The sequence below is a fragment of the Cyclopterus lumpus genome, chromosome 22 (genome assembly GCF_009769545.1).
Source record: "Cyclopterus lumpus isolate fCycLum1 chromosome 22, fCycLum1.pri, whole genome shotgun sequence".
NCBI lineage: Eukaryota > Metazoa > Chordata > Actinopteri > Perciformes > Cyclopteridae > Cyclopterus > Cyclopterus lumpus.
The window spans coordinates 12,820,317-12,833,208 of record NC_046987.1 but is presented as its reverse complement, the minus strand read 5'-3'; the positions used below and the strand labels follow the sequence as shown (position 1 = coordinate 12,833,208).

At 39.9% G+C, this 12,892-nt stretch overlaps 2 protein-coding genes across 2 annotated transcripts in view; one reads left to right on the top strand and one right to left on the bottom strand.

Moving 5' to 3' along the window:
* Positions 1-6,391, bottom strand: part of myo6b (myosin VIb) — a 32,825-nt gene extending 26,434 nt beyond the window's left edge. The window contains exons 1-5 of the mRNA XM_034525579.1: positions 6,258-6,391; positions 3,115-3,262; positions 716-785; positions 559-632; positions 15-144 (exon numbers count right to left, since the gene is read on the bottom strand). Of these exons, the coding sequence (XP_034381470.1) occupies positions 15-144; positions 559-632; positions 716-785; positions 3,115-3,231 (391 nt within the window). The 5' untranslated portion in view covers positions 3,232-3,262; positions 6,258-6,391. The remainder of the gene's footprint in view (positions 1-14; positions 145-558; positions 633-715; positions 786-3,114; positions 3,263-6,257) is intronic.
* Positions 6,392-7,832: 1,441 nt separating this feature from the next.
* colec11 (collectin sub-family member 11) lies at positions 7,833-9,555 on the top strand. The gene is made up of 6 exons (XM_034525230.1): positions 7,833-7,950; positions 8,075-8,146; positions 8,572-8,643; positions 8,732-8,785; positions 8,912-9,007; positions 9,164-9,555. Exons 1-6 carry the CDS (start codon positions 7,833-7,835, stop codon positions 9,553-9,555), a joined length of 804 nt encoding a protein of 267 aa, XP_034381121.1.
* Positions 9,556-12,892: the final 3,337 nt, after the last annotated feature.

Here is a 12,892-nt window from a genome sequence, read left to right as displayed (position 1 = left end):
GTGGGAGCTCTCACCTATAGCATAGACGTGAGGTGGCAGAGTTCCCAGTGACTTGCCCTTGTACGACTTGATGGCATCAAGGCCATACAGTTTGAGGATGTCATAGTAAGGATTCACAGCTATCAAGATATTGGCCACATAAGTCTGTAAGACATATAAATACAGAGTCATTTAGAGAAAGTTCATCAATGGTCAAAAAATACATGTAAATTATTGAATAATGAGACGACAGAGGTGAAAACGAGCCCGGTGACGGCTGCTAACTTGTCGCCCTGTCTTGTTTTCCCCATCTACCAGCTGTCACCTCATTTCCTAAGTGAGGTCTCGGATCAGAATTGGGTTTGCCGGTCTGACTTTGTGACCCTTCCCTCTTTACCACCTGGCCCTTTCCCCCCCCCAGGGACGCAAGGGCATGGATCCTCTCTCCTGCTGTCCTCCACCCTGCTACTGCATCTACGTGTATGATGCAACTGCCTGTAGTGACTTTAAGCCCTTGCAAGAGCAGCAGGATTTAAAGGTGTGTCGATTAGACGAGTGTAGAAGTAGAATAAAACATACATAGATGTGGTCTTTGTTGTACCGCACTCTGACGTTGTTGAGGAGAGTGGCTTCATTCAAGTACATAAGGGAACCTGGAAACAGAGGAAACAGGATGGATAACACATTTCTTTCTTGAAAATAGATATCAAAATTCAACAACTGTGTGTTGACTTACAGTTGTCATCCACGTGCTTGTTGACATCGTCCTCTGCTGGAAAGACTTGGCTCATGGAAGCGAGAAAGGTCTGCAACACAAACAGTGTTTCCCTTATCATGATGTCACCGCCAGGAACAGTGGACAGGCTTACGAGTGGCACTGTCTCTGTTTATCCCTGCCGACTTTATGCGCAAGATTATTCATTGTTCTTTGAAAACCTTATGACGCGACACTCGTGTTTATTAGCATCCATATCCATCTCCATATTGGAAGTAATACAAAGCTAAGGCAGAATGCATGAACATGAATCATTCATCATGGTTAAATATCACAGTAATGATGTTTGGTGCGACATGTTCCCAGGCTAAATTAGTTACTGATATTTTCCCTCTATTGTTTAACAGTCTGAGTTAATGGAAATAAACTCAATGGAACAAGCCGGCTGTGAGAGAAACAAGGGGAGACATGGCAGGATAATGAATAATTTAGGGAGAGCAACCGGATCTGAACACCTGAGTGAGTACGAGAGTGAGGGTGTGTGTGTGTGTGTGTGTGTGTGTGTGTGTGGTTGAGAAGAGACAAAGGTGGCGCTCTATGCTGATCTTGTAGGAGCCAATCAAGTCCCTTGTTATCAAAAACAACCCAAACGCAACACCAGGGAATGTACTGAGCGTGTGCCAACAACAAAGAAATCTGGTTATTTCCTGCAGTATATCTAAATAATGAACTCCTTTTACATGTTCATCACGCTACTTTGTGTACGTGTGGGTGTGTGTGTGTGTGTGTGTGTGTGCGTGAGAGTGTGTGTGTGTGTGCGTGTGTGTGTGTGTGTGTGAATGGGCCCCAGTCTGTGCTGTGATGCATGGTTTATTGTCACAAACTGGCAGTACCCATAAACAAAATCTGCTTGGTGTGCCTTGGCTCAATCTGGACATGCCCATCCACAATAACAACCATGTGAGAAATGTCAAACCCAATAAAATTGACAAAGAAGAAGAGGCAGCCCGGCCGAAGCACTAATGAGCCCCACGCTGCAGTAAAAAATGACACTCAATGGGCCTTTCATTCCCTCTCTGAATGGGACAGAGTTTATGCCTCGTAAATAAACGGATCGTGCTCATTCAAACTTCACAGATACTCAAAGTGAAACTCCCTTTGCACTCATTCACGTTTTCTCCAGCTCCATATGCCGTGGTGCAGAGTCTGAACATTATGCAGTTATGTGTCAGTTGGGCAAGATAATTGCTCATCCCCAATGCAACCTTATCTCAACAGGTCTCTTGAGAATTAGAATGAAGTACAGTATCAATATTTAAAAGGTCAAAAATATACTTTCTATACATATACTTTAAACAGGGGTAGACATTTTTTGCAGTGCAGGGAACTCGTACTTTTATCAGAGAAGCATTAGGCTTGTCTGAATAAAAGATTAAGAGTAATGTCAAGCTATCAATAGAATAGAGATATTTTGACTCTTAATGCTAATAATGATTGCATTTCATGTAGCTGCCCCAGTGCCAGGCTCTTGTATTGTACATGCTGGCCCGCTGGCTTGAGAAAGGTCTCTATATTAGCGGTAGTGAGACTTCAAACAAAACCAACGCAGAGTCTGTTGTAAACATCAGGGGCCTGCTGACTGGGGACTCAGGTGTAACAGGTGGCCTTTACTTCTAATAAGCAGCTCTCCCTCGAGGCAACACTATCAGCGCACCTGCTGCTGCTCTCTTTATTTATTCATGCCTCCGTACGTGTGGTCTCTCGTGTTTCTCACATTTTACACATTGTTGTGCTAATGCCTTTCCACCTAAAATCCCACTTTAAACGAACTGCGACTTAATTACATAAAAAAACTAGTTTTCATTTCTTCCACGTTGCGAGGCAATTCTCCATGAAAGCATTTTAAATGTGCTTATAGATGCAAGTATTTCAGATTCAGATTCAGATTCAGATTCAACTTCAGTACTGGTACTGAGGCAACGAAATGTCGGTTAGCATCTGACCAGCAGTGCAAAGAGAGCAGTATATACACAAACAAAGTGCAATGCAGATATATTGTGTAGTGGATATGTATAATATATATATAAACAGTATGCATATACAGTAAAGTGAAGGTGCAAGTGTCTATATGTGAACATTAAGGTGCAAGTGTGATGTGGGGAGAGGTTGGGGATGATGGAAGGGGATGGTGGATGTCAACGTGGTGTAGAGTTGAGTGTGTTGTGTATGTTGTGAGCACCCTCCTGGGATTAAGGCAAACGACGTGAACCACGCAACGAATAAGCAGTTCTCATATCAACTGAGCGACAGAGCAACACGAAAGGGAAACCAGCACCAGCCCCTCAGCACTTTCCCCAGTTAGACTTGCTGTGCCAGTAAAGGGAAAGAAAAGTCAAGTGTGTCTGTGTCTTCTGACCCACCTTGCCTTTCTGGTTCAGTGGTTCTATGGTGAGCGCGTCGGCTCCTATGTCCACGATCATCCCCAGCTGGAACCCATCGGCGGGGTGCGGCGCCCACACTGGCTTCCCGTCCTCCATGGCTCACCTCCAGTCCAGCACAAGCACACTACTGGGAGAGGGAAGGAGACAGAAAGGAAACAAGTAAAGGAAAGCGTACGTGTGACTTAAAATAGATATGCAAAGAAGAGTTCGGTTTTATTGTTGAGCACATGATCCTGATTTGCATGGCAGTATTTTCCTAAATCCCTTCTTATCCCTTTATACCCAACACACTCTTTACTAAAAACCAAAGTACCAAATGAAAGTTATTTTAATAAAATGTCTATAAACGTGACCTTTTACTTGACATGGAGACTGATTTCCGAGTATAAGTGACAAATACAAAGATGAGAATGAGTTCATTGTCAAACTGATCTACAGAGGCCTTACCTGGCCCACTGCTGCTGTCTGCTTTGCTTTCCATGAACCTGTCTTTCCTCTTACTGATCTTGTAAGAGAGGATTTTCTGGGACATGACCAGAGTCCTGATCTGTAGTGAGGACAACACTACCCCAAGTGACCTGACATACAGAAAACGGCCTGGCCAAACAACCCAGTGAGACGCATCTCAGGTCTGTGGGAATATGTTTGGACTCTGAGACAACGTGATCAAACTATTGTATGACATTTGAGGGTACAATATTTTTATAGTACTTAAGTTGTGTGCAGGTATTTGTAGCCATCTGGTAGTGGGTATCATTTGGCAGTCAAACTAAAACAAGAACATATTGCTGGCTGACTCTTTCAAGCACTTTTTATTTTTTGCCGAAACAACCAGCTTTCAACCGTATATTAAAATGGTACGAATTTTCATTATCAGAGCATCTTCAGTCAAATGTGAATGCTGTACTTTCGCATGCGGGTCATTACTGGTTCTTGACAGTTAATCCTGCAAACCAAGAGTTCTTCAAAGCAAAAGTGCTGACAATATGCCAGAGTATCTCATTAGCTTCACGGATTGAGGTCAAATGTCGGAGAGGACAGGTGCTGGAAGGTACTGATGCAGCCTTCACAGGTACAATTATGTTGCATCATAACTTCTTTGCAAGAACAGGCAAACATTTCTGTATCACTAAACCCGAGATGGTGATAGTGACGACGGTAATAACCACAATCAGACTTTTACAGCTTTATTATCAAGTAGTATCGGGACAATACACCTCCATCTGGCTTTTCTCAAGACGCTACAGCAACTTCCAGTAACTCATTCACTTTGAGGATGTTGCAACACAAAGCTCAGATCGTAAAGCTATTAAAGTGGAGATATAAGGTAAAGTTGTTGGAAAGCTGTTGCTCGGCAAAAACCATGAGCCTGTACATTCAAAATGTTATCTAATGTGTTATTTATGCAGAGGAGTATACAGGTACAATTTTAACAAATTAGGATGATTTGGAGATCGCCTGTGAATTGGTGCTAATGCACAAGATGCAAGTATAAGAATGTATTACATATATATTCAATAACATAATTATGCTTATATACTGTATATATAAGCGTAAACAAATGACAATCATGTTTTCATTGAATATGTTCCTTAACAGGAGCAAATGTTATCAATGCTTCAACTAAAAGTGAATATAATATATGTTGTTTACAATAGATGCATCTCTGCCCAGGGCGGACCAACAGCCGAGTAAGAAGATGGTTTCAAACATCAAAAGAGCCGACCCACCAAGAAGGCCAGAAACAGAACCAAAACTTAAAAAACAATTCTCTGAGAAGCAAGATTCTTCTTCTTGAACCTTGTTTGTAGAAATTGTAAGTCAATACACAAATCTAATTCTCCAGCATTTGCAAGAGTTGTCTGCAACAGGTGAAAAGACCCCTTCTGTCACTTTAAGAAACTTAGACTGCATGGATGCCATATTCAAAATTGTGGCGATGCTCATTTGATGATCAAACACCAAAACCACATTCAAACATAAATAAGCAGGAGGTTTAAAAATGCAGCAGGAGGGAGGATAAAGATTACTTTGCTCAGTCTGTTATCTTCAACCTTCAAGTGTGAGATCAAGGCTATGTGGGATCTTCCAGAAGGTCTTTGTTAGATGACTGATAACACAGCTTTACCACAGTTCCCTGCTTTTGCACGTCTAATATGTCCACACAGGAGATACGCTCAGTTCAAAACTACATGGCCATCAAAGCCCTAAATGAGTACACAAGTAACTCATATACTGCAACAGAAAGATACAATGTATACTTACAATATTTGTCATACACCAAGAGCAGTATATGGGGATCTACTGCAAGACTCAGTTCCAAACACAGCAACACATCTGTCTTCGTAATACACAGCAGTGCTCACTGTACCGGCAGCTTTAGGATTCTCATGCTTCATTCAAAGCAAACCTCAAAACAATCTTGTGTATCACTTATGGAGATGTCTACATGACTGACTCCGCTCAACAAAACAGAGAGCAGTCCCTCGTGAGTAACTTTGACTCTGCAGCCATAAATCCTCTTAGTATTTGACCCTAATCCAGACACTTCAAGTCGTAATCAGTTGGGAGACAATGCACATCAGAAAGCATGAAACACAGAGACCCATGCAGGACAGAGAGAAGGAAACACAAATGTACCTACAAATAATTGGACACTGGCTCAAAGAGATGCAGGACACACACAAGCACGCCTCTTGTTTCCTGCCTCCTGTTTCCTGCTCCCTACCCTACCAGGCAAAAAGGGAAATGGAAAATGCATTGGACATGCAACGACAGGTCAAGAGGATGACCAGAGATATACAGCAGAATGAAGCACAGAGGAGGAAATTAGACGAGCAAATGAAATTAGTTCGAGACAACCTCATAATGAAATGGATTCAAACATATCAAGACACTAACTGTCCCCTTATAACTCTCCCTTATAACGTTTCGGGACAAACTAACTGCCTATGCAATGATTAAATAAAACTACAATCAGGAAACACAATAAAAATTCAGTAGGCCTAACTGTAGACTACTCCCTCCATTCCTATACTTTGACAAAAGTAGTCCTAAATAAATAAATAACGGGCACATCCGGACCCCCACTAAAATAAAATAAAAGTTAGACTAACACTTACGTTCAAGGGGTCAAATGTAGGACGAGTGCGACGGGACTGAGTTGTAAGTCCCTCATGTGTTTGTGTGGTTGTAAAAGTGCTCCAGCTTTCAGGCTTCCTGCCCGGGGAACCACAGGTCGGACGGAGCTGCGGGCTGTCTGGAGAACTCTGCTCCGGTGAGCACGGGTGACGTCATCCCGACTGTTCACGGCTGAAGGTGCGTTAAGGGGCTGCTCGTAAGATCCTGTGACAGGTTATTTTTTTACTGGCAGTGTTTGAGTCTGAACGCCAAAAAAATCAGGATTTAAAGCATTGTGAAAATAAATTAGAATTTAATATCGCCAACACATTGCAAACTTGGCTTTTTTTTTTTTATCTCGCAGACAAATAAAACACAATACTGTAACGTTTAAACCCCTTTAATTAACCAGTATGCACGTGACTTTGTTGTAACATAATAGCCTACATGCATTTTTCAGCAAGTCAATGTGAGGAACTTTACTACTCATTGTCATAGATGAGACTGTATTAGTCTTTGTTGTTGATGTTGTTGTTGCATAAAAGTGGAGATTGAGTATGAATTGAGCACACTCCAAACTTTCAATTCACTGGCTACAATGAAAATACAGCAAATGTTGCCTTGAGAGTCATGAATATTTGAGAGGCAGGTAATCTAAAACTTTTGGGGGGATTTTTGAAGGAGACATCTAATCCACCTCTGAAAGCCACCACCGGGTTTTTAAATCTAATTAGGATATTTGATACTCATGCATTGGACAATATCTAATTACTGACTTTAGATGACAGCATGTAAACACTAACAAGTTTGCTAAGTTAAAAGTTGATATTTGCTTGACGTCCTAAATAATATACACGACAACGACAACCACCACTTGACAATATCAAATTGTGATATTTATTTTGGGACACTACAGTACATCTACAAACATCAAAGATTCACCATCCACTATTTTGTTTATTTATTCATTTTTTACAGGAACACATTTGGATTTAAAGTCTAGAAACATAGATATATAACATAATGTCAGTTAGAATTACAGTAACTAATTTTCCCAACCAATTATCTGTGGCGCCCCAGCTGCTTTGGACTTTATCTGTGAACTGTTTACAAATTTCCTATCACCCACATTCTGTGGTTCCTGTGGAGGAACATGAAATGTGTCTGTAGGACCACCAGCGTTCTAAGCGTCTGCGAGTCTTTGCAAGCTGGCTATACTTCTCCTCTTTCGTCTGGAAACACCTCTGCAGGTAGGCAAGCCCGCTTTTATAACAGTGTCCTGTTAAACCCCTGATAAGTATTGTTTTTTTCTCAGGGGGTTGTTGATTTAAAAAGACATTGCCAAGTTTATAGAAATGTGGTGTTTTTGTTGCAATTTCCAAATGTTTCTCAGGTAAAGGAATTGTGCTTTTTTACAGAGCTCTTTTTGGGTATACATTTGTGATTTATTAAAAGTAATAAAATGGGATGTTCACTGATAGCAGTCGGGCGTGTTCTCTCAGGAATTCATTAGTCTGCAAACTAGATGATCCTCTCTTGTTCCCTCAGTATAGCCCACCAACCAGCCCTTGTAAAGGATGATAGGAGAGAAGCTGTTATTGCCCATCATAATAATGTCTGTGCTGAGTTTTTCATATGGACAGCACATGACAGAGGAGTCCTGCACTGTTCAGATCCTTGTCCCTGGCCTCAAAGGCAAGTCATTTGACATACTTTCCTAGACTCACCATATAGAACATCTAAAAATATAATCTCTCTTCATAATCTGTCTTTCTTTATTATATTATATTGATTTATTATTTTTGTTTTCTGCAAAAAGGAGAACCAGGGGAAAAAGGTCAAAAAGGAGCCCCGGGGAGACCAGGAAGAGTTGGCCCTCCCGGAGAGATTGGTATTGAATATTTTTCATTTCTAAACATCCAAACTATACGCATCTCCTCCACCACTAAGCTGAAACAAAACAAAAAAAACTGGGGTAAAGATCACATTGCTTGGGCTGATTATGTACAGTTACATCACTACCAGGCCATCCAGAGACGGCCAAGTGTTTACATTTGGGTGAGAGGTTGGAGGAGGAACGATTTGGAAGTTTACTGCTGTGGACAAGTGTTTACTGAAGACCTTAATGAAGAGTAGAGAGTACACAGACTGCATTTTAATAATGTATCTAGAGCAGAAGTTTAATCATTTCAGTTATTATTGTCATTGACAATTGTTGGTCTTTTAAGGTGCAGAAATGAGAGACATGTGACTTTTTAAATAGATTTCACTGTAACAAAATATTCATAGTATGAAAGTAAATCACTCCCTTTTCAGGTCAAACTGGAATTAAAGGTCAGAAAGGCATAATGGGACGATATGGAAAAGTGGGCCCAAGTGGAATGAAAGGTAATCAGAAAATACAGATATGTACTTCACATAGTTGTTTAGGAAGATATATATATATTTTTAATTAATATTACATTTCATATCTCAGGGGTAAAGGGAGACATGGGGGATCCAGGTCCAAAGGGCCTCAATGGAGAACCAGGTGATGTATTATATGTTATACAGTTTGTCAAACAGATTATTGCCAGATTAGAGAGATACATTTGGTGACATTTTAGAGATAATTAAGACGCCTGTGTGTTAATGCCCCACATTTCTGCCTTATCAGGTGTTCCGTGTGAATGCACTCCAATGAGAAAAATGATTGGAGAAATGGATATTTTTGTGGCACAGCTCTCCTCTGAACTGAAATTCATCAAAAATGGTAGGATTTTTTTGTGCGCGCTTTGAAAAACATCAGTTCATACATCCTTGCTATTGCTTCACTTATTGTCCTCATAGAACTGCAAATTCTGGGCATGTCAATGTGAAATTTATAGAAATACAAGTGCTCATTTTTCAGCACTGCCCTCCCCTGCAGCTGTTGCTGGCATAAAAGAGACAGACAGTAAGGTCTATCTGTTGGTGAAGGAGGAGAAACGCTACTCCGACGCGGAGGTCTATTGTCAGACGAGGGGAGGGCACCTGGCCATGCCCAAAGATGAGGGCTCCAACGCGGCCATCGCAGGTTACATAACCGAAGCAGGCCTGAACAGAGTCTACATTGGCATTAACGACCTGCACCGCGAGGGTGTTTTCACCTACGTGGATCTCTCTGTCATGACCACTTTCAGCAGATGGAGAAAGGGAGAGCCCAACAATGCCTATGAGGAGGAGGACTGTGCTGAGATGGTGGCCTCTGGGGAGTGGACTGATGTGGCATGCCACCCGACCATGTATTTTGTTTGTGAATTTGACAAGGAGAGTGCCTGAGTTCAGTCTGCAGATGATGAAGCAAAAGGTTGGATTGAAAGGTGTAAATAGAATGTCAACATGATATGCAAGTTGAGCAAACTATATTTTCTACTTCCTTTTTACTTTTCCTTACAAGCTATTTATTTTCTTAACTTACCATTCGTTTTATGAGACTTTACTCATTTTAAGTGCACCCTCAATCTCATACTCTGTGATTCATTCGTGTTTCAAACAGCGTGCGAGGTAATGTATTCAGTTTTTATGTAATGCAAACTATCCAATGAGCGATATTTGCAAACAGGACCATTAACAAACAAGACACGTAAGCAAATGTAGAAGTCTGTAGTTTGTGCATAATATCTGAAATTAAAGATGTTGGTTTCCAGTTGCGTGCTGTTAATCATAAAAAGGAAAACAATATACATTCTATATTCATATTCTTATTATAAGTTATATGTTGATCATCTTAAAAAGAAACAACATGTCTGGGCATGTTCTTCCCCTGAGCTGGCTACATTTATCTGCAGCAGCTGAACCAAACACAGCGGTGCAAGACTCCACCCAGTGGACAAAGATAGTACTGCAGTGTAACAATCTGTCACACTGGGATCTAACATTAACGCTGGCTGAGTTCAAGTGTCCCAGTAAACCATGACAGCCTGTGTTTTTCCTACTGTAAAATATATTTTGTGAAAACAGATGCTCCTGTTTAAAAGATGTATACACATTGTCCACGCTAAAATTTTTACTTGATTATTATTTGTTATGGGATATTTATTTTGACTAATTGTTGGAAATTATTTTATATCAATATCTTTGGGTAAATCCACCATAAGAAATTTATAAAAATCTGATGTGGACTAAACACAGTATACAGAGTTAAATTAAAACTGACCTTTTTGCCGTGTATATATTTCTAAAATATTGCATTCTCTAAACGCAAGCGAGTTTAAAATAATAATAAACAAATTACAAAAAAAGACATATCTCTGGTGTTATTATTACATTTTCATGTTTGAAAATCCTCTACGGTTTAGTTGTGTGGTTAAAGGAAGTTTTCTTGCAGCCCTGGCTGCTATTGTGTTTTAAGATGGCCATTATATCCTATTGAGTCCCTCTAAGAAGAGGAATTTGAATATGCATGATGCAGTTCTCCCAATAAAACACCAGACCAGTCCCTTAAGAAATGAATAATTAATGCTGAGATGAATTATGCATTTAATTGACCAGGAGTTGTCTGGCACAGACCAATAAGGGACCATTGTTGTTGGTGCAATCTCTGGTTACCTTTGTGGTAAACAATTTGGACAGCTCTGTCTAACACTGGCAGATAATCTGTGGTGAAAAAAAAGGCCTGCAAATGGGAGATACGGCTACAGTGAGTGCAAATGGAAAAAAATAAACCCACAGTGCATCTTGTGTTATATTCATTATATCCACTGTGGAAGTATACATTTTCGTACTGTAGTTGTGATGTGTTAGATTTCCCCCCTCGATGGACTAAAGTTCAACTTGTCTTCCAGTACCCAGAAAAAAATTAACATTTGGAAATGCAAGCAACATGAGCGCTGTCAAGAAGTCACCAGTTATTATTTGGAAAATGTGCAAAGGAAAGTGAAGTTAAAGGGGTGAAATGTATGACAACTGAATCAGCTGTGTTGGCCCATATGGGTGCGTATCAATGGCTATCATCAACATCTACATATTAGTGTACAGCCCTTTGAACATAGCACAAAGTTGCTTCAAAACAAATAACACAAATGGTGAAGTCTAAATTTAACCACGATTTTAAAAAGCCGTTGGACCAAACCCAGGTGTAAAAGTGATATGATATTGGACTTGTGCTGAATTTAGTTCATTAGAAGTCTATGGTCCAGACATTACAGAACTATGGATTCAATTGGCCCAAATATACTAATACTTATTATTATATGAATATGAATAGGCCTAGTATTAGGAAAATAGGACCCATCTCTAGACAATACACCTTTTTATGTTTTGGTATTTTTTGTTTCAAATATATGAATCATGACCCAAATATTGGATATGGTGTACATTGCAAGGCTGGGCAATACATCAATATTATATTGATATTGTGATATGAGACTAGATACCATCTTATATTATGGATATCAGAATATTGTAATATGGAATAAGTGTTGTCTTATTTTCTGTTTTTAAAGTTAACATAATGACCTTTATTACAGTAAAGTGATGTAATTTTGTGAACTTAACAGATGTATTATTTACCATTTCTCACTTAGTGATGATTATTTATTACAAATATCATTGTCTAAATATTTTGTCAATGGTCAACCCTACAACACCGCTCATAATTATTATGGTATTTGATTTCCTATTTCCCAGCCCTGACTGCAATAATTTGAAGTTGTTAACAATCACCAGTCACAGTACTGCATCTCTGTAGAGAAGCAGCTGCTCTACTATATATTTGGGAAATATGATTATTGGAGGCTTTTCAGTCAGTTTGAATGCAGCAAAATTGAGCAGAGCGGAACAATTTATCTAATTAGCTCACAATAATTTATCCAAAACTGCTTGTTGGGCAAATAGTGCTTTGATGAATTTTTTTTTCTTTTTCTATCAATACTGATATTTATAAACATAGTACAAATTATTGCTCTAATTTTTATTTTATTTGCACATTAGATCAACGTGCTGTCTGCGGCCGCTGAACCAGCACTGTGTTGCAGTTGGTACAGAAAAGTTTAAAGCGTCCACTTTAGGGATCTAATCAGGGAAAACCACATGATCGAAGGGTGTGACGCCACTCATTTCGGGTTTCAGTTGTTATCAACATATTTTGAATAAACACTGGATCCTTGTTTTGGTGTGAAAAATAAAAAGAATACATGTTTTTTCAGTTTTGGTTTCTTTTTTTTTTTACCCCCTTGCAGCCAAGATGTCCTGCCCGCTGTTACACAGACAAGACATCCAACGGATAAGGGGAGCGCCATTGCTTCAGAGTTGGGTGCAGTTGGCCATCTGGTTGTTCACTTTCTTGCCACATGCTCAGTTGTTATTTTTTCCCCACAAATTCCCTCTGGTTTATTGCTGTAACACCTTGGTTGTATCACCGTTGTAAAGTGTATCTTTGCACACGCAGCATTTCAATTAACATTTCCCACATGTGAGACTTGTTGTGGGGGTGCATTTCGTTATGAAACAGCGCTATCATCAATCACTGTCTGCAGGAGGCATTGAGTTACCTTTGCTTTCCACTTTGATGGGTAATCCCCACAGAGAAAGGCTGGCCCACTTGATCAAGTGCAGTGAGCCTCATAGACAGATCATATGCACCAGGGGGACTTCACTGACTTAAAACAAAAAAATC

Bases quoted from the DNA above. Each gene is read 5' to 3' on its own strand.
- colec11 (XM_034525230.1), top strand. From the start codon at position 7,833: ATGATAGGAGAGAAGCTGTTATTGCCCATCATAATAATGTCTGTGCTG. The intron at 7,951-8,074 runs GCAAGTCATTTG...TTCTGCAAAAAG, and splicing joins CCTTGTCCCTGGCCTCAAAG to GAGAACCAGGGGAAAAAGGT. The intron at 9,008-9,163 runs GTAGGATTTTTT...CCTCCCCTGCAG, and splicing joins ACTGAAATTCATCAAAAATG to CTGTTGCTGGCATAAAAGAG.